The sequence below is a fragment of the Mizuhopecten yessoensis genome, unplaced genomic scaffold (assembly GCF_002113885.1).
Source record: "Mizuhopecten yessoensis strain PY_sf001 unplaced genomic scaffold, ASM211388v2 scaffold7333, whole genome shotgun sequence".
Taxonomy (NCBI): domain Eukaryota; kingdom Metazoa; phylum Mollusca; class Bivalvia; order Pectinida; family Pectinidae; genus Mizuhopecten; species Mizuhopecten yessoensis.
The window spans coordinates 136,234-160,535 of record NW_018406995.1 but is presented as its reverse complement, the minus strand read 5'-3'; the positions used below and the strand labels follow the sequence as shown (position 1 = coordinate 160,535).

Genomic DNA, 24,302 nt, shown 5'->3' with positions numbered 1-24,302 from the left:
CACCAGCAGAACCTTGAAAGCCATGACAATAACAAAGAAATCTTCATATGAATCCGAATAAACACGCGGGAAACTGCCTCCAGCCAAGAACATTTGTATAAAGGTGAGTTAGCTCCTCTATCCGGGAAAGGGGATTCAGATTTCAACAAAAACTGGAAAAGGATACAGGGCTGTTGTTGATTCTACGTCACTCTCGGGTGTTCTCTCATTTAGGCTGTGCATTTACTTTAGTGTGACCTCGGTTTATATGGTGGGTATCGTCAACGAAAGAGACAAATATTGTGCAACAAGAACCTTTTTGTCCTTGTACTTTTCCAGACGTATCCGCCTCATTTTACCAGAAGAGAAAACGTGTTTCACAAAACTCAAAGCATTAAAATCTCCACTTGACCAACAAGTTCTGTTTAAATTAATTCAAGTTAATTTTGTTATATATGTTTTGAAAATATGACACTTTTTTTTTTTTTTTTAATAAAGATAAAAAATCGTGTAATCGTCTTCAAAGCTTTAACAAGATGAAGTAAAATTATCTAAACGACTTCGACCTCGACAAAAATGAAAATTTTATCAAGTTACACCGTACACACATCATCATTCGCTATGGATAAACATGTCATACACAGCTACAAAGAGATGGAATGCATAAAAAAACAGTAGATATAGTTACATGATTTATCAGCATATTTCGTCCGTTCGTGTTGTAGTAATAATCCTTGGTCCTAACATTTAATGATACCCTTCGAGGTAGTTCGAATTATTCTGACGTTTTATCGACTTTTTCATATTGGTCTGTCGTCGATTAACGTCAGAACTCCGGCCCTCTATAATATGCGGGAAATATGCGCCCCGCGCCCGGAGCGCACTTCAAACTGATATTTTATAAACAAATCGTCACTTTCACACACATGTCGCACAAGGATCGAAAGATCTATTCTGACGAAATATAATTTTTCACTCTCGATATGGAGTGTAGGTAGGGTGTATATCCCGCCCCATCTACAGGTAGGTCAGTATCGGGTCTTTTACATGACTTACCTGGTGTCATACTAATTGCTCACTCAGTCATAGCTTGACAAAGGGACCAGTTGGTCTTGAAACGTTGCGACACGTTTTATTGTTTTGATATAATGCAACAGGATATCCGTTTTCAAACTTACTACTTAATTGAAATGATAAAGCGCTTGTGTCCCTTTCTATGACAATCAATGCCAGCTTTGTATATAAATGAGCCATTGATTCGGGAAACATAGCTCATTTATATGCAACGTTATTGTCTAGATTTGCTGGTATGGAATGTACGTAAACCCCACCCTTTTGAACTATTTGATATATCAGACAAACTTTTTGTTATGAAGACCACACAACACATGTAACTCGGAATCCTTACAAATGTTACCAAAAGATACCGACCTCAGTAGAAATTTCTTTTGTACCTTTAGATGTGCGTTATTGAAATTCCACAATGTTGCCCATATAACACTTTTAAAAAATTTCCAAATGTTGCCACAATATTGCTTAAATGAAAAAAAACCCAACGAAATTCTGTAATATTGCTAAAATAACAAGTTTATCCACCTTAAATATAGAAATAACCACACAAGTCACAGCCGGACGACTTATTTACTTTTCCGAGAACACGCACGGAAACTAAAGTGGTTTTTTTATGACAACAGAAACACTATTTCAGGACCTCTGTCCGGAAAAGCATGTATCGTTAAGTTTTCAAGAAGACATTTAAACTAACATATCTTAAGGCCCAGTTTCAAAATAAGCTATTACCATATGTTGGGCTCACTGACTACTTTTATAAGATAAGTTCGCGTAACTTTTTAAAGTAATGTCCTGACTTTATTTTAAAGAACGTTGTAGTTTCAAATATGACAATGTGAACTTGAGACTGTCTTCAGTAAAAAAATGCACTGGAATTGTTATTGCGCATATAAAACAATGTGTTCCGTTAACAAAATGATGACGTTATATAATGTTTTTGTATAATATAATACATATAGCGAATGAAGACTAAATTTACTGATTTGCACCTTAGGAACTAGACAAGTATTGGCCAATTCTTCTGTGCGGTTGTTTACGTTAAACATACTTATTTTTAAGAATAAACTAGCTTTGGAGAAATTATTCAGGTTAAAGATACTTTATCATAGCATATAAAACGCTTAAAATGAAAATATATTACGAAGTTACCATTGTCATGAAAAACAACGAGAGTAACGAAGTGTCACCAGGACCATAACTCGAACTCAAAATCGATTTAACTTTATTATTCTATTTAGTGATAAGTATAAACAAAGGAAAAAAATACAAGGAGAATAGGAAGGGTAGCCTTTTATCCTTCACGATGCCACCACTCATGTGAATCTACAATGTAGAACTATCAATCAAACATCGACACACATAAAAAAGACTTCAGAAAAATATTAAGACAAAAGATCAAACGGACCTATGCAAGGACAACAAATAGAACTTTAAACGAAACAAAAAACATCAACAACAGCAAAAGTAACAGATTACCCTTTTTGAAAAAAATCCGAGTTAAGACTAATTCGAATTGAAGGCTATTCGTTTTAATAAATAGCAATTATAATATTTGTGTCGTGTTATACAAGCTCAAATACCGTGAACGGTATACCTACAATTCGTATCGGTGTCAGTTGATCGGTGTCAGTTGACATTTAATAGAACAAACATCTAATGAATCAACCTATCAATGTTAATGTCAATAGAAACATAATTTGGGTCATCAATGTCGATTTTGTGTGAAATATGTAAAATTATGTACATAGAAATGAATGTCCATTTCAATTAAAAACATATAATTGTTACATCAGTGTCAATTCTGTGTGAAATATGATAAGTTATGTACATACAAATAAAGGATAGTTTCAATTAAAAATAAATTATTGACATCAACTTCAATTCAGTGTGAAATTTGTTGGTTATTTAAATTGTTCATTAATCATACAAAAATGCAATATATAAACGCAAAAGCCGACATTTATAGCTTGATTTGCCTTTGTTAAGTCCTTGTAAACGCTACAATTAAAGCTTTAAAAGGCATGCATCAACTAGGGTGTAACTTTAATGTGCTACCACACTGGTAAGGCAGTCCCTTTACACAGTCACGCGGCCTAATGAGCCATACCGCCACCAGTTTGAAGTTTAACGCCATTAAGGAAGCTATCGGTAGCAACATCAAGACTTCCTTGCTTGGACAAAACGAGCTATTCTTATATAAAGAGTTAGAAAACAAAAAAGCATTTAGAAAAAAACAAACGAAAAAACGCTGCAGCACGTGCAGCAGATTTAAGCTTGGGAATCTTTTATGTCATTAAGTGGGAAAACAAAAGACTTTTTACAGTGATGCTTGGCTTTTTAATATTATTTCTTTTACGATCATCATGCAGTCATTTTTAGCAGGCATACATATACTCTTACATAAACTTGTATATGTATTCTACATACACATAAGTGTTCCGTTATAAACATGGATTTTCGTCAAAGTTAAAATGCAGTCAACGTATTGGTTCGATGCCGGCACGCGACGATAGTCTTCACACCGTTATCGGTCCTGTACGAATTTCGTAGGAGACACTAACAGAATTATAATTAAAATTTGCTTTCAGTTGTGAATCAATTCAATCGAATAAGGCTTGAACGATATTTGCTTTTCAAATTTATGCTGGTATAGACACATATCGGTTACACAGAAATTAAATGAAGCCCGATTTGGTAAAATATGTAACCGATTTGAGTTCACAACGGCATGAACATTGAAAAATACCATTCAATCTTAATATTTACAATATATATGTTTAGTTATTATTTACCTTAATACATTTTTTCCTTTTAATTTCGTTACAATGGAGTCTGTATCGTCATTGCAAACGATATTCCCGGAACAGCGGGAAGTCACCAGAATATTTGCTTTTAAGGTTGTCTCGTGTTTATCGAGATGGAAGGAAAGCTTCAAAATCATATATTTCTTAGGTAATGCTTAAAGCGGAACTTTAAATGAAAATGTAAATACTATTCTGTGTTGCAACAAACTGTGTTTTATAGTTTGTTACCGACCCTTACGGGAATACAGGACGCTGTGAGAACAAAAGTGGGATATAAACCTGTCGGTATAGTTATAGAAATGTAAGGTCATATAGCATGTAATTTAATTAACATCACTATACTGCATGTCTTGACGTTGTGTTTTTTTTTTTCGATTAACACTTAGCGGTTTTTTCTGTAGTTACCTTATTCCACATCATAACATAAGAATTCAAATTGATTTAGTCCTTATGGTGAGCGTTTCTTTCGTTTATTAAGTTGTAAAACATTGGCATGGCAAATAAAATAAGATTTTAATAGATTTTATAAAATTTCTGCATCCATAGTGATATACAGATTTTGGTATGACAGTAATCTTTATTTGGTATCTCAAAGATATTTGCCTTAATATGTGTACACTTATATAATATATGTGTACACGTATACACTATATATGTTCACGTATATAATATATGTGTACACGTATATACTATATGTGTAAACGTATATAATATATATATAGGTGTTCACGTATATAATATATGTGTAAACTATATAATATATGTGTACACGTATATAATATATTTGTGTTCACGTATATAATATCTATACACGTATAAAATATATGTGTAAACGTATATGATATATGTGTTCACGTATATAAAATATCTGAATGTAATGGAAAACTGATTCAGTTATACTACGCGAATGAACAGGGCTAAAGTTATATGTACATTGTACAAGGACAGGCAACAAAAAAGACATTCTAACTAGAACATGCTGTAGGGTTACCTGAGGTCACACAATTGGGGTAATTTAACGCTTGTGCCTATAAACAGCAACCAATTACCGCTAAAATGGGTTTAAATGCATATTCATAAATCACATTTTACCTTTCTTTAATTAAGATTGCCTGTAACCCTAACAAATATTAATCGAGCGAATATGTTAACGCAATGTTGACTTATCATTTATGTGGTTTAGGTAATATTCACTTTATTATTCAGTTGATTTTCTCAAAATTTATAGTTTGTTTTCCGATGCATTTTTATGGCGCAAAACAGTCATTTATGTTTATTAATTGTTGTTTGTGAGGTTTGTTTTGCAATTGTATATTCTATGCATGTAATGAAAAGTCATAACCGGGCACCAATATTGTCTTTATATTTCTTAAACCAATACCGATCACGGCGTTGTCAAGACTCGACATCAGTGAACCATCCAACAGAAATTGTTGTTTTTCAGCATTTCAACCTTTGAGGTATCACGCTGTCGTTGTGACACCAGAACTGATATAATTTCTTCATCATGTCGATAATCCCTTGTATGTATATTTTTTACTACACAAGTACTGTGGCAAGCGTTCTGATACAACTCTAACCGTGTCCTGGATATTATCTCCTTTTCTTTTCGTGCTAATGTAAGGGGGAAAAAACACTCTCTTTTCACTGCAAGCCCTTTTGCATAATTGTTCGGTTTAGTTGATACATGCAATCTTTCTATTGTGGGAGGTATGCCCTTGTACCATAAAAATAAGAACAGGGAAATAGGAAACTATGTAAGTTGGCGTTAGGTCAAAGTACATGTACCATACTATTTTTTCCGTGGCTCCTTGTTTTTGCAGATTGGTTAAAGTGGTATCTTGTGAAATCTATTATTCGCGGAGTTTCGGGTATATTAACTATGTAACATAGTGCTATGCTACAAATATATTAGTTAACTATTAATATTGTTGGGTGTAAGAATGATGGAATATTCATTAATCGTAACTAATGTAATTAATATCGAATAATAGTTATGATACATTCATGTGTACATAAAAAAAACAATTAATTGTATTTCTAATTACAAAATCAGTAAGTATGGGTAGGGCTCAATCTGACAGCAAGTGTTATGACCAAAACAATAGGTCTGGATTTTACATGTAGCGGCAACAACAGGACCTGTTACATGTATCCATATAATGTTATATAATCTTACTTCGGTGAACATTAAGTAGAGTGGTATTAAACTGATCCTTAAAAACTGGTGTATCGGGATTCCAGATAATAAGCTGATGACGTAAAATGAAAATATGTTCATAGATTACTAGGTATTTTGAAATATAACATGTTAAAATTGATGTTCAATCCATTGCTAATCTAACCAAGCTTTACACATTTGTGTTCTCGACTCAATTGTGCAACGTCTGGTTAGCTTAACCTGTCGTTAACGCAATTGTTCAAACTATTTTCAAATATCTTAATTAAACGAATATTTTTAGAGCGTCATGTCATTTAAGCATCATCATTAATCATTATACATAAAACTTGAGTTTCGAATTTCAACATTTTTCAAATTATTCTAGATTTTACCTTTCTAAACGTTTGCAATAAGTTGTTTTTATGCTTGCCAACCTTTGAATGAATTGGCCATTGTCTATACAACAATTTGTCAGGTAATTAATACATTAATGAGAAATAAACATAACAATGTATCATGATAATGTATATCAAAGGTCATTGAAAGAAAATCTAATGTCTGGTTAGAAGAGATTATTAGATTTGATTTCCCCAATACAATAATTTTGAGCTAAAAAAGGTAATGATAAATATTGGTCTTAAAACAAATTTCATTCGAACTCTTCTTTTAAAGAGATATGAATATATCAATAGTATAATGTGCGATTAATCTGACATTAATTAAGCAATAAATGTTTTAGCATATGTTGTTATGGTCCTATAACGCACATTGCTATTAATGACAATCTTAATAAAACAGCAGGGCTATATGTAAGTTTGTCAGCAATAAAATACTTGTTATAGGACAATAAAATTATTTGATAAAATATTCATTATTTATATTTACATTTTTATAGAGTAGTTACGCTTCATTTAGTTATTTCGAACAGCAAATTAAGTCCTGACAACAATGAAAATGATGACGTCACAATGGAGATTGATGACGTTCAGTAGCAAATGTTGTTATAGTCTCGTAACAACATTTGCCTTTATCGATGCATTACAATAGAAAGATGCAGAGCAAATGTAAATATTTGGAATATATTTGTCATACCACAAGTCTGAGTACTTCATAATCGCTACGAAATACTTGTATCATTATCCGTTAACTTGTACCTATATTAACTTAAACAGTATGACATTGTTAAAAAATCTATGAATAATTTGATAGCATTTCAAAACTGTTTTGGGGTTAAAAATTAGATCTGTAAAAGCTAGAGCTTGTTTTCTGAAACATGCTTCAATTTTACTAATCATGAATGAAAATGTTCAGAGTGCAACTTTCTTGAACAATTCCTGAAACATTTTTGTTTATATTTTTGGTTTTCGAAAGTCATTCATAAACATAATGTCATATTTTTAAAACCTAAATATAAGTGAATACATAGAAATAACAATCTTATTTTTTGTGTTATGTTGATATTAAGCTAACAAGACTCAGCAGCTGTGTATTTGCTGGGTATATGTGACGTCTTTGTGCATTATGCATATAAGACATACGTATGCAACTTGGCAGTACATTAAAGGCAAACAGTTCAGGATATATGAACCTGTATTACAAACGGAGTAACATTAGAGGTAATCTGTTAGTTTAAACCGTTTAAATGTTTACAAAACACCTGTTATTTTGATTGTCAGATGGCCAAGGTGGGATTATTGTCTTTAGCGTGTCATTTTTGTTTTCTTTCACTTACAAATTATAATGCACAGCTGCTAAATATCAGACGAAAGCTAAAAGCATGCGTCCTGACTGTAGATCTAGAGGTGAGAAGCGTGAATATTTACACAGCGGTAATTTCAACTGAATGCATTGTTTTAATCGTTACATTTGTATGCATGCATTTATACAAATTGTAATAACGAAAGGAATATATCATAAAAGTGAACTTGTGCAGGTGCTAACCTCGATCTTCTGACAATGTTTCTCCAAGTGCAAGTTCGCATATTCAATCTTAGAAGCTATAAATGTTTACCTCGGTAGTTTAAAGAACAAGTGCGTGTGTAATTGTGTACTTTTCCCTGACTGAGATAATGCTGAATGAAGTGTTAAGAAGACATCGCAAATCCAGTTGCATTGTTATAATATTTAACACTATGCACTTCATACCATGATAAACAACTTCTTGAAGTTAGGTATATTATATGAAGAAGTCATTGTTATATACACAAATCAGAATTAAGACCAACAAAATAATTCTTTACAGCCTGGCACTCGGTTCAAATACATCCCTTGTACAACATGTACATTATCGTTCGTTACACCAACGCAAGTCGGGGATGGATGAGAGTATCAGCAATATCATGTGAGATGCAACTACTTGTAAACCCCCTGTAGATTATGATATTTGCATTAGTGCCCCTTATTTGGATACAATACAGAAATGAAATCTGCTTCACCTATTGCAATATTAAAGATATTTATATTTTCTCTCTTCTTTATTGCAACCTTTCAGTTTCCTAGCTACTTGCTTGGCAATGCCTAAATTGTGACTTTACTGATTACCGTTATCAAGATGAGGGAAGCAATGGAATTTCCCCAGGTCGGGACATAACAACGTCTTTAAAAATGGAAGTTATTATTCCCTGCTTAACGTGCAACATTAAGAGTAAGGACAACAACTACATGGAGTTTATCCGTTGTCAGTATAATGTAGTATACTATGTATGATGCCTTCGGTATTGTATTTCAGTATTCCTTGGAGCAGGTCCTCAAATTAATAAAGCTATTTATAGGTTGTTAAAAAACTGATATGTTTAGATTTAGTTAATTAAATTTAATAATAAAAATAAAAAAATAAAAAAATAGTTAATTCTTATTTTTTATTGTACTATGTTTTTACACAGAATAAATACCTTTTAAGTGCGTGTCTCCTTACTTCGAATTTATAGTGATTATGGTTTGGATTGGAACAATTTGTAGACCTTGTAGACAAAATAGCTTGAACAAATTAAAATTATATATCATTTCATATATGCTGTGGGTTCATTGTAGGTGTATTAAAACACACGAGACGTTCCCTTGATGTCAAAAGTAATTAAGAGTGGACACGCATGTATACAATACAGAGTTGGAAACAGTAGACATCACGCAATATGTTTTATTGAATATTACACAACTTTCATTGAGAAACGAATGAGTCATATGAAAAGTTAATCTTGATATAACGAACTTGAAGATTTTATTGTCATGGTATATATTTCAAGAGTGCAAAGATCATGCAATGCTAATAAATTTATGTAATATATCAATATGGTATACATTATGAGGTAAAAGGGCAGAGATGTGACATTGATATTCCATATGTCAATAAAACTCTGTCACAATACTTTCAATATGGCGTTTAATCACAATCTGTTACAAACGCCTGTTTTTTTATATATGCTTATTAAAGATATACTATAATAAATGTAGGTCACTGTTAACTTATACCGTCGAACACTTAATAATAATCGTTTTGTAGCATTATTGATATTCTTTTGATAATCTTTTATCTTGCTGGTTACGTTGAAAAAAAACTTTGTGTTGTAAATCAGCATAACAATTATATATGACATAACTACTACTTACGAAAACAAGCTGCTTTGTATGCATATATTCATAATATTATATCATTATCACTGAAAATATAATTAGTTATTCTCCACAACTGTGAGAAATGACAAGGACAGGAAATCGCGTGACAAAAAGTACGTTTTTACACAATTATTAATGTACTTTATGTCTCGTTAATCCGACCTAAAGATTTAGATTAGATAAATCGTTACTTTAGACGTCGGGATGCTCTATTTTTGTTTCATATTCGTTTCTGTCGTTATTGTTCAGATCAAAATCTAGTAGACATGAATGAATCAATGATGTTTTTGTTTTTTTCATTTGACCTTAATTTATGTCTCTGCATATTTTCCGCGTCATTAACAAAAAAATAATTAAGTTTAATCATACCAGGACAAAAATGGAATTTAAATTAAATACAATCAACATGGCAAAACCTGAGGTGATATCAATTAAACCGAAAAACAATATTGACTTCACAAAAGGCACAGGAAAACACAGGTGGTCAGGAGGTGTAAGCGTTGCCTACTACTTACATTGTCCTTGTTATGATATTATCCGCCAAGTATTTGCTTCATCCTTTACGAAATTGCACGTCGATAATAAGTATTTGAATCCAAGCACAGTTTGAAAAATTTTCTTGATTAAAAAATGCAATTTGAGTGTTATTTCTAGTTATGCCAAAATACGTACGTATTTATTTTTAAAGATCAAATGAAAAGAAAAAAGTAACCGATTTTTTTATGAATGTACAATTCAGTATTTTCTGTTATAAAATTTGTCCCTAGTTTTGACATCCTCAAATGCAATATCATAGAAGAAAGCACCATTAACCGGTAGAATCAATTTATTGAAGTTTACAAATACAACAAAAGTAGTTTTTGGCCGGTAAGATGACAAAATAAAAGAACCTCTATAGCATTTGCAAGTGTGCGTATCGTTCAATAGAGTTCCATGATGACAGAATGTCAAAGTGGAAATGACGGTTATCTCATTTCAGCAAATGACTGTGAAGTATATTGACTTGTAGTGTAGAATATATCTCAATCTTTGACACATAAATATATTCGCACCCTGGAGCCGTAAATTTGTTTGACATCACTGAATTAAAGGCTCATTTTTATAGCGAATCCATGATGTGTTACGGTAACTTCAATATCGATACTGATCCATAGTATATAGATTTAGCGTACACTTAATGTCTCACGTTCGAATTCACGGAAAAAAACGAACTTCCAAACGGCTACGACCACGAGTAAGTCTACTGAAACTCCATGGATGTAAAGGCTTTTGAGTAAGCATTAAAACATCTTTGTCATTGAAACTTGAGAATTGAAGTGTGATTAGCACATACATCGGCCCTATTCGGACCGAAAACTCAATATTCACAGAATACATCCGGTGGTGGTCTGGGTATTTTTTTCTGACATACTACCTCAGGAATAAACCCACGACACACACATCTATTGACGGTATCCATTGACATGATGCCCGTTTCTCCTACAGCATACGTTTCCCCAAGGTATAGACATTCACCTGTCGGAAAATGAACAAAATTAAGTAATTGAAATTAAACTGTTAATGATTATTGATATTATTGTTGACACAATACAAATATCTGAATTCACGCAACCATATTTCTTATTCCGTGGATGGACATTTAAATTGCTTTGACCTTAAAGTAAGCAATGGTGTTTTTGTTCTGGAGCACAGTCGACCAAGTCACTTCAAGAGCAGTTTCTCAATGCGCGTTCACAAAGATCGTTTTTAATGAATAAAAAGGTCCGAAGGGCTAATCAGATCAATGTATTTATTGTTTGAAAAATTGAAATATTGTTTTTTTTTCAGTGAATTTTCTAAATCTCATATTTTGATGTTGATCCATTGGAACTTGATAATCATAGCAACCAATGCTACCGCAGTGACCATCCTAACGACCCGTTTTGACTGGTTGTTTTCTTCGTTATGCATTTAAACATCTTCTGGATGTAATTATAAGGATTAACATTTATTTTGATTGCGTATAAGATAGCATGAAAGCAGTTGGCAACAACCATGACGAGCACCATGAAAATATGTTCGTTGTCACCTGCGTTTATATTAGTGTTTACCCCGTGAACATGTAGATCCATACTTTTATAAACTTACACACAATATAATAAGAACAGGATAGCATCAAATAAAAAAAAACGATTTTGTCAAAGTGGCTGCAAACAATCATCAATTGCTGGCAAGATTTTTGACCACTGTGAACAATTACATTGTAAGCAGGGTTAAAAGAAAAAGGACCGCGGGACTCGCATCCATTTTCTGCTCAATGTTTTTAATCATGCAAGACGGTATGTGCATTCAAATACACTTGAAACAGTTGTCACGGAAACGAATTTAGAGATTAACATTATCAGGCGTCTTTCCATACGAAATATTTCAGAAAACAATATTACATTAAAAGCAAAATCAACATATCCGCTGTTTATATAACACCTACCTGGACAGGGCATGCAGATTTTGCTGCGGTCAGGTCGTGGTACCTCCCCATTGCCACAAACAGAAAATTCTGGGCAGGAGTAGAATTTGCAGTAAGTGCAATCACGGTCAGAAACGCAGCCAACTTGGTACCCCGAGACTCTCGGCGGTTGTTTTTTAGCATTACAGTACTTCACACATTTGCCATGCCACATTGGTTTAGCATATCGGGGCACTGTCAGTGGTTAAAATATGCATCGTATAAGAAATTCATAAAATGTAACATTATTGATGAATTTGACATGAACAGCAAGAATTGTATAAGAATTCGATACATTTGGTATTAGAATGACACTCCATCTGTTTGTATTTTTCTTTTTCAATTTTAAGTTAAGATATGCAATTATTATAAATTTCTTTATATTACGACTTTTTTGTTTTAAGTAAAACTTGAAGCAAAATAAGGATAGATGTTATTGATTAAATAAAACAAGGACATTGTGTTAACAGTATATAATAATTTTTGATTTGGATAAGGTTATCATGCATGTGTAGATCGTTTTAAGAAAATTATTTTAAATTACAAGGTAAATGCGTTAAAAGAAAATAAAAGTGAAAAATAAGTGTATATTAGATATTTGTCTCATTGAAATCCATGACGCCAGCAATCATTTACACAGGTGCAAAAAAACGTGCAATTAACTGATAATATTTGATTAGTTAACAAATCTATAAATCCACACGAAATGTGATAGACTATCCTAACTTACAGTAGGGTCCAACTAATATACTGTCTTGATACCGCGTGATTTTTTCCTTCTTAACGAACATCAAAATGTTAGCCAGTAGAGAAATATTCGCGACATGCTTAATTATGTACATCCTTTTTCACGTACTGCTATTCCACAAATATTGAGACAAGCTCTCCTCTATCAAAATAAATGATGTTGCACAGTCACGTCAGCCATTAATATGCAAATGTGGTAATTATGTTTGACCTTTTTTCTAAACTGATATTAATTAGGTTATGCACATTCTTATGACCTGCAAAATTGCATGCAGTTTAACATAATTATCAACAGTCATTTTCTGTAACGATTACCGGCGTATTTCTTCATCAGAGACCGAATGGCTCTAACGCATATGTCATAGCCATTTTAGAAAAAAAGTTGTTGTTATTTATTTTAATACATATTATATAGAGACATGGCGATATAACTATTATTTAATTAACATGGACTTTAACATGATTAACAATGAATTATGTAATGTTCATAAAACATAATAAAAAATAAATCGAACTTCATCATGATTAGCAATGAATTATGTAATGTTCATAAAACATTGTAACAAAGAAATCAATCTTCATCATGATTAGCGATGAATTATGTAATGTTCATAAAACATAATAACAAAAAAACAATCTTCATCATGATTAACAATGAATTATGTAATGTTCACAAAACATAACAACAAAGAAATCAATCTTCATCATGATTAGCAATGGATTCTGAAATGTTCATGAAACATCATAACAAGTAAATCAATCTTCATCATGATTAGCAATGGATTCTGGAATGTTCACAAAACATAATAACAAAGAAATCAATCTTCATTATGATTAACAATGAATTATGTAATGTTCATAAAACATAACAGCAAAGAAATCAATCTTCATCATAATTAACAATGAATTCTGTAATGTTCATAAAACATAACAATAAGGAAATCAATCATCATCATGATTAACAATGAATTATGTAATGTTCATAAAACATAACAACAAAGAAATCAATCTTAATCATGATTAACAATGAATTATGTATTGTTTACAAAACAAACCAACAAAGAAATCAATCTTCATCATGATTAGCAATGAATTATGTTATGTTCACAAAACAAACCAACAAAGAAATCAATCTTCATTATGATTAGCAATGAATTATGTAATGATCATAAAATATAACAACAAAGAAATCAAACTTAAACATGATTAACAATTAATTATGTAATGTTCATAAAACTGTATAACAAAGAAATCACACATATATCTTTCAAATATACAAAACACTTACATGCACCAGCCATAGGAAGGATAAATACCACACAAACAAACAATACTGTTACTCGAGTCATGTTGCTTTCCCTTTTTCTAATAAATAACTGTAGTTGATGATTACTTCAGGTGTCCCAGTCACTTGGCCAAGTAGTAATATGTCACTCGGAATATAAACAGCGAACAAAACGAAATCGAAAGTGATAAATTGTTATGTTAAATCTCCGTGATTTCAATTATTGTAACGTCGTTTTGTCTCTATAACAATTATTCCCAGAATGGCAATTTGATACCTGTTACCCTAAGTCATGGTAAGCATGGTCTTTCCAGCCTTGAGTGTAGTCCAAATTAATTAATATGGATGTAGGTGTATTATTCAATGCCAGACCAGGTCTCACAATTAATGTATTTTCACAAAAGCGCATAATTATATTACCTTCTAATTAGCTTGAATTCTAACATAATATCTGATACGCAATTTAAGAGATGGTTTTATGGACATTTGAATGAGTTTTATTTAAATGCGAATGTATGGCAAAGTTTTGATAAAATATGCACTGGACGGTTCAGCTTTATTTTATGTATAGGTGGTCTTTCATTAAAAACATATGAGTAATAAACTGTCAGTAATTTCTCGTTTCTCGAGACATCAGATAAACCGGATTGCTAAGTGAAACTCCCTTTAGATACCGGTAAACAAGAAACGTCTGAATACTACAGTACATTTGCTTTTGAAATAAGATAAATACAAACAATAAGTTTAATGGAAGATATATAGTACCCTCGCACATGTTTTGGGTCGACAGACGGTTTCATGTAACTGTATGTTGAAGTACTTCTTTAATATAATTACATTTCAAAGAATGTGGCTTAATATAAAATTTAAAATATTGTTGCCACATTCTATGAATATTTCTAATAATATGTGTACTTATTATATATGACGTATGAAATAAAATATTGTTTAAACCAGTTAGTTCGAATTTTTACATCATAAGTTACTAATGACACATTATGGACGATTTTGCTAAGGACAATTTTAGGCTAGGCGATCTTGGAACGTAGATCGTGAGTTCGAGGCCCGGACAGGACATGAATCAAATTATCCTCATATGTAGTCCCTTGTGTTTTAAATATTTACTCTGTCGAGAGTATAGAACTATAAACCACTGCAACATCAAAACGGTTTTTGAGGAAGCCGGGATGGTGTAATAGTAATAGCTGCTGAAATATCTCGGCTATGCTAATTGGTACCGTAGGTAATGAGGTGTTAGTTTGATGCCCATATATTATATCACCATGGATGCTGGTGGTACAGTATCTCCAGTTTCTATCTCACCTCACTTTATAACCCATGTGTTTTGTCATGATAGCACACTTAAAGAAAGAGGGAGAGACAGAGACAAAGAGAAAGAGAAAACGAGACAGACAGACAGACAGACAGACAGAAAAGACAGACAAAAAGGCAAAAAGACAGAAAAAAGACTGAAACAGAGAGAGAGAGAGAGGGATACAGGGACAGGGACAATGACAGGCAGGCAGTCGGTATTTCAAAGGACTAATGAAGTCATCTTGTTCTTTCATTATACCAAAATAAAAAAGAACAATCGAAAAGAAAACAATCAGCGGTAAAACACTCGATAAATACAGAAAATATGGTTATACATGTACACAGAATAAACGAAATAATATTAATGATATATGTAGTGCGTCCCGCGTAGGCGCCGACCTTATGTACACTTTCAGGTTTCATTACGTAGCCAACATTAAAATGCCAACACATTTTTTTATGTATGAAACAATTTATGTGTTTTAAAAACAATTCCCTTCAAGTCAATTTGAAGCTAGATTAAATAACATAAATGTCTTTATCGCATTTATTACCTTTATGGCAGCATGCGATATACAAATAGTAGAGTAATTAAAGAGAACAAGCATTACAGGGCACAATTAAGACAACAATTTGCAATTAAAATTTATAAATAATATTTATTTTGACAAGACTGATTGTCCTTTATTAAACACATAACAAAACATGACACTATTAATACTTGAAGAACCAATAAACAGCGTTCAATATTTTTTTATAGACACGACATGTTTTTTCTAGACCAATATGATGTTTTTGATCATTGGCATCGTCATTTCGCAACGTCCTGCAATATCATCGTCTTTTCCATCGTCGCAGTATTCGGATTTTACTTCGACAGGCTGAAGAATTTAACAGCGCTTAGGTCGGTACCAGCACTTGTCATTCCATTTGTATTTTCCGACACTAATACGCGACAGAGAGTAAATGCAGGTGGTAGCATAATACTGAAAATCTCAATATATTTCACACGCCACAAAACTTTTTCGGCTCGGGATGGTGTTCAGTACTACAACGCACCCTTCCTGAACTGTTGCATTCACATTCATTAACCTGGTCGAATGACTTGAATCTGTCCTTCTTCTTGTACGTTTTGCCGGTGTACACGCAAGTTCCTGGTCAAAGAAAAACATAATGGAAACATTGTATTATAATAAAAATCGCGATAGTTTTCGTACCATTTGAAACAAAATAGTAAACATATCAACACGAACTTTAAAATGCCCTAAAATATTATATACATGAATACTTATATAATGTGAAAATAATAGATACGTGCAATTTAATGGAATAGATGTAGTACAAACCAAATTGTAAGGTATACGCCTTGCATATTTATGTCAAAACATAAATATGTTCAATAATGAATTATCAAGTTAATATAATCAGAATGGTAACTGGGTTAAGAAAGATAACACGGTTATCTAGGAGTAACTACATACCCAACGTGTAGCTTGGTCAATTTTATTAGTGAAACGACAATTTGCAAAATTGATCAATTATATTGGGATTTATATCTATATTTATTGTACATTTGTATACAAGTTTGATGTTCCACTTTCAGCGTTTCGTTTGAGTAGCATTTCGTAGCGCTTGCGTCCAAGGTGAAAAAAGGACGTGTAAGGGTTTGTTTATGTATTAATACATATACATGATATTCATAGATAAAGATTAATAACGAAAATACAATATAGTATTATAGCTTTGATACGAGTTTTATTTCCTTATTTAAATAATATTTATTCAGATAACAAATGTACCTGATAAAAAGTATGTCAAGTAATAATGCTGTGATTCTCTGCTCTATAAGGATTAGTCGCTTAATAAGAAACTATGATAGCTTATTAGATAATTATGTCACGTAATTAGGAGATAATGAGTTATACTTATTATGTTGCTATATCGTAATTAACAGATATGCTTATTGATTTTAACTTTTTTTTTCCAGTAGGCTCAATTAATTACATTTTATTCTGTTGAATGCTATCATATATGGTGTTTTAAAACGCTTGGATATGTTATAAACGTTATGTTTATAAAACAAAATAGAATATACAATTTGTTTCACTATTCTATTCATCGAAAGAAACACAGTGTTCCGCTTAAATGGCGATCTAAAGACAGGTGCTACTCCATAGACTCAATAGGAAAAGCTTAAAGCACTGTCAGCTTGACCTCCAGCTTACACGAATTATACTTCAAAAACATCTATATAAAAAAGTGGATGTTAGTGTACATATTCAATCCTTTTTATCTTATTCTGTAACAACCAATCTTTGCGGATAATTTGCTACTGGTTTTGCTATTTTCACTCAGGTCTGTTAAATTATGCATAAACTGCACTTACGCTTTACTCCACCTATGTGTTAAGTTAGGTGTTTACATGTATATTCACTGTGATAAATAATTCCTATGACATTGTATGACCTTGGTGTCATGCGTTTCTAATAAAACACATCACAATGACTTTTTTTATGTCGGTTGTAATGAATCTGAAAACGGAAGTTTACCACTGAAACAATTATCAATATTATATCCAGGTTGCCCATCATCATAGAAATAGATTAGCATGTGGCAGTGAGAATGTGTCCAAGTATGAGACGAAATTGAAAACCTTTGTTTCCAACAAATAGTACTGACCTCTACAATCTGAATTAAGATTAACCAGGACAACTCACTATTTTTTTTTTAAGTCATTAATTTTCAGACCTATTGCCGATATGCTGTCTTTATATAATCACTGACAAAGTACACCGTACATACAACCATACCCGTCAAGACTTTGGCAGCCACTAACCTTAACCATTTCCTTACAATTTAGAAGGGTTACTACTAAGGTAAATTGTATGTGTTTGGATGTCTCGCTTGATTCGCCATGATAAATATTTCAAAATCTCGTTCATCATATTTTTGGTAAACGAGAAGTTGTATCCATGCGAAAAAAATGTATAAAAAAGACGAAATCCTGCATACGCCTTCTACTTTATTGTAGATATTTGTACTGTTTACCATTAAACACTTCGCCTTGAGATTAAAACATACCTAATGGCATATGCATGTAAAATCTCCTTTCAGTTAATGATATTGGAAAAGGAAACGTCCTGTACAAATTGCAAAATGTATTACCTCCCTTATGTTGACACAGCTCAGGTACCGATTACCGAGTGTAGGATGAGATTACAGGAGCTTGCTGGTAGCTACATATTCTAGGTTATTTGACGTTCACCCTGATTACATTTTGTTACAGTCTATTTTAAAATTTCGTTAGGGTTAAACACATCCGAGATGTACCCCTCCTTTTTTCTGTAAATTTCACTCGTTCATGTACCTAAATCCCCAGAACTGATATAAAAAATAGCATTTTCCTACATTAATGTGCGCGACAAACACAGTATTTACCAGTGCAGAAAATTCAGTGTACATGTACGCGAAAGTTTAAGCTGTGAGCTTCTGTTCATTCTTCATTCAAAGTAATGACGCTACACGGAAACATGCCCGTGATCTTTGATTCTTCACAACACTTCTCGTTTTATTTTCAATTATTAGAGCATTGTGACCAATCATACCCGGTTAATCTTTACAATGATTAAGTTAACTGTAACTCTATGTTTCAGTGAAATAAAGTTTACAATTTCCTTTTTACCCTATCATAACAACTACGTGGATATCATACCTGGACACACCATGCAGTTCCTATCTATTGTCGGTACTGGGGGGATCACCTGCCTCCTTCTTTTACACTCCTGTACCTCTGGACAGCCAAAATACTTGCAGTAGACACAATCTCCATTTTTTATACAATACCGGTACATTTTCTTGATCCATATGGGTTGATGCGGAGCGCAAGATTTTACGCATTGCCCATATGGCACAATTTTGCCGTATCCTGAAGTAGAAAAGAAAATCAGTTGACTTTAAATAATGAAATAATGTTATTTTCAGTTTGTCTTCAACTTATTATGATTTCTTTTAATTGATATTTCAAACAGGTCTTTATAATGGCCACAGTTGTGAAAACATTATAAAATTATATTATTAAATGGATTTATATTATCAGGGTTACGGAGTAAGCGCTTTAGAGTAATTTTACAAATTATATAGGGCGCTATATAAATGTTGTATATTATTATTATTATTATTATTATTACAGGCGTTTCGCTACATCGTATATCCCAGAAAATGGAATGAATGGAATAAAGATTTTCAGGAACTCAAAAGATTGTTTGAATAATGTTTGATCTTTTCTCCTTAAAACTGCTTCTTCTTTAGAGGTTTTGACGTGTTTACTTAAGGGGCGACATTGTTCTCTAATGACAGATTTATTCACGGAGAAAGACAAACAAATACACTTAGATTAAAGACGTGAGCTTGACTGAGTACCGAGTTAACAGTGTATTTTTTGAGTTCAATGACAAGACTTTCCCATGGGAACAAACTGTGCCACTTTTAGCTACTTGTTTTCTGTTTGGTTCGTTTTTTAATTAATTAATTAGCATTTCAGGACTGGTGGCACAAACCTAGGCAAATTATTCAATATAACATTCAGATAAATCAGCAATGTGCTAGCGTTAAATAGCTAAACAGATATTGACCTTGTCGATCCGATCGAGGCAATATTACTGAGCTTGAAATAAAAAATACAATAAACGTTTTTACAAGATTTTTGCTTACATCATAGCTAACAGACACAGCTTACTAGAAAGCTGTATGCGGGTTTAATTCGATTTTCGATCGTGATTTTTGTTTTTATAATGACTTCACTACTCCCCAAACCTACGGTATAAACAAGTCAGAGTTGATTCAGTACTCAAGAGATTATTTCAAATAACATATTCCCGTGACAGATGGCAACTATTGGCGGGCAAACTTTAAACATAGGTTTTCCATATGTGCAGTAATAAAGATAATTGGAAAGTCTTGTAGTGATCATAATCACCATATGAAATACTTAATGGAACCATTGTCCTTCTTTGTCTCTTCTACAAACTCTTTCATTTTGGGGGTTTCTGCAACTCGGATTAATCTATTGTCAGCGTATGTGATTATATGGAATGCCATGCTGTCGTGTCTACCATACTAAATGGAGACTAAACAGCAATTGTGACTGGTCCTTCAGTTGCCGTATGATACCGGAACATAACATCTTCTAGCTTTTTGAAACTGCAGCTCACCAATGTCTATCGCAAAACTCTCTGGACATTTTTGGGGATCTTATCTGACTAATTTATCCATACACATCTGCTGACGGATCTTCGCTATCATCTTTACCCTTTCCAGTACTGGTATTTCCATGATAAGCTTATATATATATATGAGGACACATTTGACCTGATACGCCTTGTCGGTGTTCAAGTTAAATGTCAAACTTCATATCATATATGACCATCAAAAAAGAATGGGTTACGTTATGTTTCTGATTATTATCCCTATTCATTATATAACATATATGAAGGTAACATATTCCAGTGTTTACAATAAGGGGATACATGTGTACGTTACTGTATATTTATTCAAGCTGTAACATGTATTAATATGTATGTTATTTGCCCTTAACACATATACATCATTTTCACATCGTCAAGTCCGTTCTGTAACTGTCAGGTTAAATTGTAAGTTAAATAGAGATACATACAAACATGTTTCTAATAAACAATACAATTTAATTGGAGGACAATTGGAGGGTATTTCTTGTAAGATAAAGAGTACCGTCAAACTAAAACATGTAATACCATCAGGAATGTTATGAATATATATATATATATATATATGCTTACTTTATTTTAAACATTTTTTTATTAAAAAGTATACGTTTCCGATGCATTTTACAGCTGTTTTTCATTAGAGTGTTTGCTTTGCAGTAATATATTAACCAAGATATCCCTTTATATTTTGAAAGTCAAGTTGTTTTTTTTGTTGTGAAAAATGGAAGATTTATTATTAAAAACAAGACTTACGGTTAAACCGTTTAAATGTTACTTAAACTGAGGTTACTTATTTTTGAATGGTACCTTATTAAATAATAATTAATGTCTATTTTTTGTCACAAAGTAAGTCATTTTATTGCTTCTTTCACACTAGTTACAGCAAAAAGGCACCTTATCATGACCTGTTTTACGTTATAATTGCCTGTTTACATTTTCCATGTGACGCTAGTATCTTTGGTTGGGTTTCCTTTATTAAAATATAAAACTAGCATGCATGAACGATTTCAGGATATTACGGAAGAGCATTAAAGCTACTTCGAAAATAATAGCTTTCATTTTAACCTAACTCAAAAGTTTGATTTGAAAACTCAAAATTTCGAGAAATTGTAACTCGCAATATTAAGAAACGTACACAAGATTTGGATTTATTATCGCACAATTTCGAGATTAGTTCGTAGGAAATGTATCTTTTTTTCGAAATAGCTTATGTCATACGGTTTTTCTACAATGCCTTGTAGTCAATGCCAATGCACTGCATTCATGGAATTATTAGCTTTGCTTTATTCTTCTATCCTTAATACTTCGCATATCTTTATCAATATCAGATGAAAATAGAAAATCCCATCACACCAATACATCACAAAATAGAAGCTCACGGTGTGCTGAAAGCAGTAATTTTATGTGAATGTGTTGCTATAGTGTTTATATATGAATAAAACGCTTGACGCCATGCTTTTAACAAGCACAAAGTTTTGCGGGTATAACATATTTTATCTACATACAATATAGGTTTCGCACATTTTATAGATTTGTCATATATGAACCTGTGGTAGCAGCAGAAAATGTCACAGTCGGGGAAAAAACATGTATAGGAATCATAACTTAAACTAGTGTTACTAAAATATATAAGTATAGGAATCATAACTTACACTAGTGTTACTAAAATATATAAGTTGTAACTGTTTGTACTAATTTTATACTTACCATCACAGACTACAACACAAATCAACAGTACGCATGCGCAGAGGATGGTATTCATACTGCTTTACATGGACTGCAATAGATAAATATATCATAGATAATTTTTCATTTTATATTGAATCAAGTCCTGTTTTGCTCAAACTTGATTTTGCAAATGGATGTATAATTATTTGATATTTCATGAGCGTTTTACTCCACAGTATTTCTGATCAAATGTATAAATTATGGTACGCTTTATGTATTCCTAATTGATTTGCATAACACGTTTGTATTAAGGCACCACTTTCAGTGTTACAACAATACATTATGTTATAAATACGAGTGTTATGAATCTTGCCACTTTCACAATACGGATGCCAGTGGTAGTCCATGCATTTTTATGATGTATGTTATACAAGTAGACCTTAACGTCATTAATGTTCGTTCCGTTTTTGTTTCTGTAGAATAACATTCACAAAACGAAATAGATCTAATTTGGAAAAATGTTCGTAAGGTTACGGTTCGTTTCCCGTGTAAAATACTAAGTGAAGCAGCGCTTTTGAAACTGGGGTCTACTTCAGTTAAACCGATAATACTTAATGAAAACAATAATTTACATAATAATGTTTCGATTTTTGTAATCAATTGTTGATGAATGAATAATTAAAAACCGGTAGATAATGTCAATACATCAACAAATAAAAAACAACGTTCAAATATAAATGTTCCTAAGCACTAGCGCATTGTATAAAGTTGTCAAATAAATGTATCAATACATGTAACTACATTACTACAAATTTTGATGATAACGAATACTGATTCTGCGATTAAAACATTTTCTTCAAGAACAATGATATAAAGTCGGCATATTTTATCGTCCTGACAACATATACAGTGGAATTTAAATTTTGTAATAAATGCTATGCCGTTTTCCATAAAGGGTTAAACATTGAATTGTACTTTCTCACCTTCTTAGATATTTTCATACGAATTATTAATTAAAGGAATATAATATGATAATTTAATAATGTTTCAACACAATTTAAAATAATTTAGTGCCTTTAACATGCAAAATACACACCTTGGCGAAAGGAATCCACTGGAAACTGTCTTCAACTATTCGCATAGCGAAGCGAATTGACACGTTATATATACCGATACGGGACGTATGCTAAATAGTTGACCTTATGGAAATTAAGTCTTTATTATAATTTGTAATTAAAGAATAAAACTCTTGATTATAATTATAAACCTATATAATTTACTAAGTGGTATGTCTGTGTCACTATCTGGCAGTATTTACAGTGATTCTAATTAATATGCACAGATATATAGATATTAACCACTTCCCAGTGACGTACTGTGCTTTATCACTGATATCCTACCAATAATTAACATTTTTGTAATTAATAACGGTAAGCTGGTGTATTAAAATGATGCATTTCCTTCCTGTTGAAGTGACAATTCATTTCATGCTCAGTGTATTTCCTGTACGTTTTACCGTTGAATTGAGTGCATATCCATTCATAACTTGTACAAAATATCCGGCATCTTTAATTGTCCTAATGACAGAATTAAATCAAAATTGATATGAGGTTTCTCACATTTATGACATTTTCATTATGACATGCTATTATAAATCATTTCTTGGAATAAGATCATGCATTAAACTGATATCCTAAATTATTTTGAACGAAAGGATGGGCAGAAGAAATATAGCTTCCGTGATTTAACGTCAAACAATTTTAAAATGAGTTCAAGAAATACATGATTCTTAGAATAAATTAAAATATCACATGTTTAGTATGAATGTACACCAACTATGAAATGTGGTTAAAAAAGTTACAATATAATAAAACTTATGGGGCTGAGATAACACCCTTTGTAAGAAGTATTCGTGAAGTTTATTATAATTGTGCAT

The 24,302-nt window shown here is 32.1% G+C and overlaps 2 protein-coding genes across 3 annotated transcripts; both read right to left on the bottom strand.

Moving 5' to 3' along the window:
* Positions 1-10,435: 10,435 nt before the first annotated feature.
* Positions 10,436-14,777, bottom strand: LOC110453489. 2 transcript variants are annotated; one of them, XM_021502447.1, is made up of 3 exons: positions 14,148-14,777; positions 12,095-12,307; positions 10,436-11,142 (listed from the first exon to the last, which is right to left on the bottom strand). In XM_021502447.1, the coding sequence occupies exons 1-3, from the start codon at positions 14,206-14,208 to the stop codon at positions 10,985-10,987; spliced, it is 432 nt and encodes a 143-aa protein (XP_021358122.1). In that variant the 5' UTR covers positions 14,209-14,777; the 3' UTR covers positions 10,436-10,984. The 2 variants fall into 2 exon arrangements, with proteins under 2 accessions (XP_021358122.1, XP_021358121.1); XM_021502446.1 differs by lacking the exon at positions 14,148-14,777 and adding an exon at positions 12,843-13,175.
* Positions 14,778-16,097: 1,320 nt separating this feature from the next.
* LOC110453485 lies at positions 16,098-23,532 on the bottom strand. Its single transcript, XM_021502439.1, has 4 exons — positions 23,463-23,532; positions 22,406-22,475; positions 19,171-19,383; positions 16,098-16,612 (listed from the first exon to the last, which is right to left on the bottom strand). Exons 2-4 carry the CDS (start codon positions 22,458-22,460, stop codon positions 16,464-16,466), a joined length of 417 nt encoding a protein of 138 aa, XP_021358114.1. The 5' UTR covers positions 22,461-22,475; positions 23,463-23,532; the 3' UTR covers positions 16,098-16,463.
* Between the last annotated feature and the right edge of the window lie 770 nt (positions 23,533-24,302).

Excerpts from the sequence above, each read along its gene's own strand:
- LOC110453489 (XM_021502446.1), bottom strand. The coding sequence starts at position 12,954 with ATGTACATAATTAAGCATGTCGCGAATATTTCTCTACTGGCTAACATT. Across the intron at positions 12,308-12,842 it reads TATATTAGTTGGACCCTACT|TGCCCCGATATGCTAAACCA; the intron begins GTAAGTTAGGAT and ends AACCACTGACAG. Across the intron at positions 11,143-12,094 it reads AATCTGCATGCCCTGTCCAG|GTGAATGTCTATACCTTGGG; the intron begins GTAGGTGTTATA and ends ATTTTCCGACAG.
- LOC110453485 (XM_021502439.1), bottom strand. The coding sequence starts at position 22,460 with ATGAATACCATCCTCTGCGCATGCGTACTGTTGATTTGTGTTGTAGTC. Across the intron at positions 19,384-22,405 it reads TTGTGTTGTAGTCTGTGATG|GATACGGCAAAATTGTGCCA; the intron begins GTAAGTATAAAA and ends TTTCTACTTCAG. Across the intron at positions 16,613-19,170 it reads GAACTGCATGGTGTGTCCAG|GAACTTGCGTGTACACCGGC; the intron begins GTATGATATCCA and ends TTCTTTGACCAG.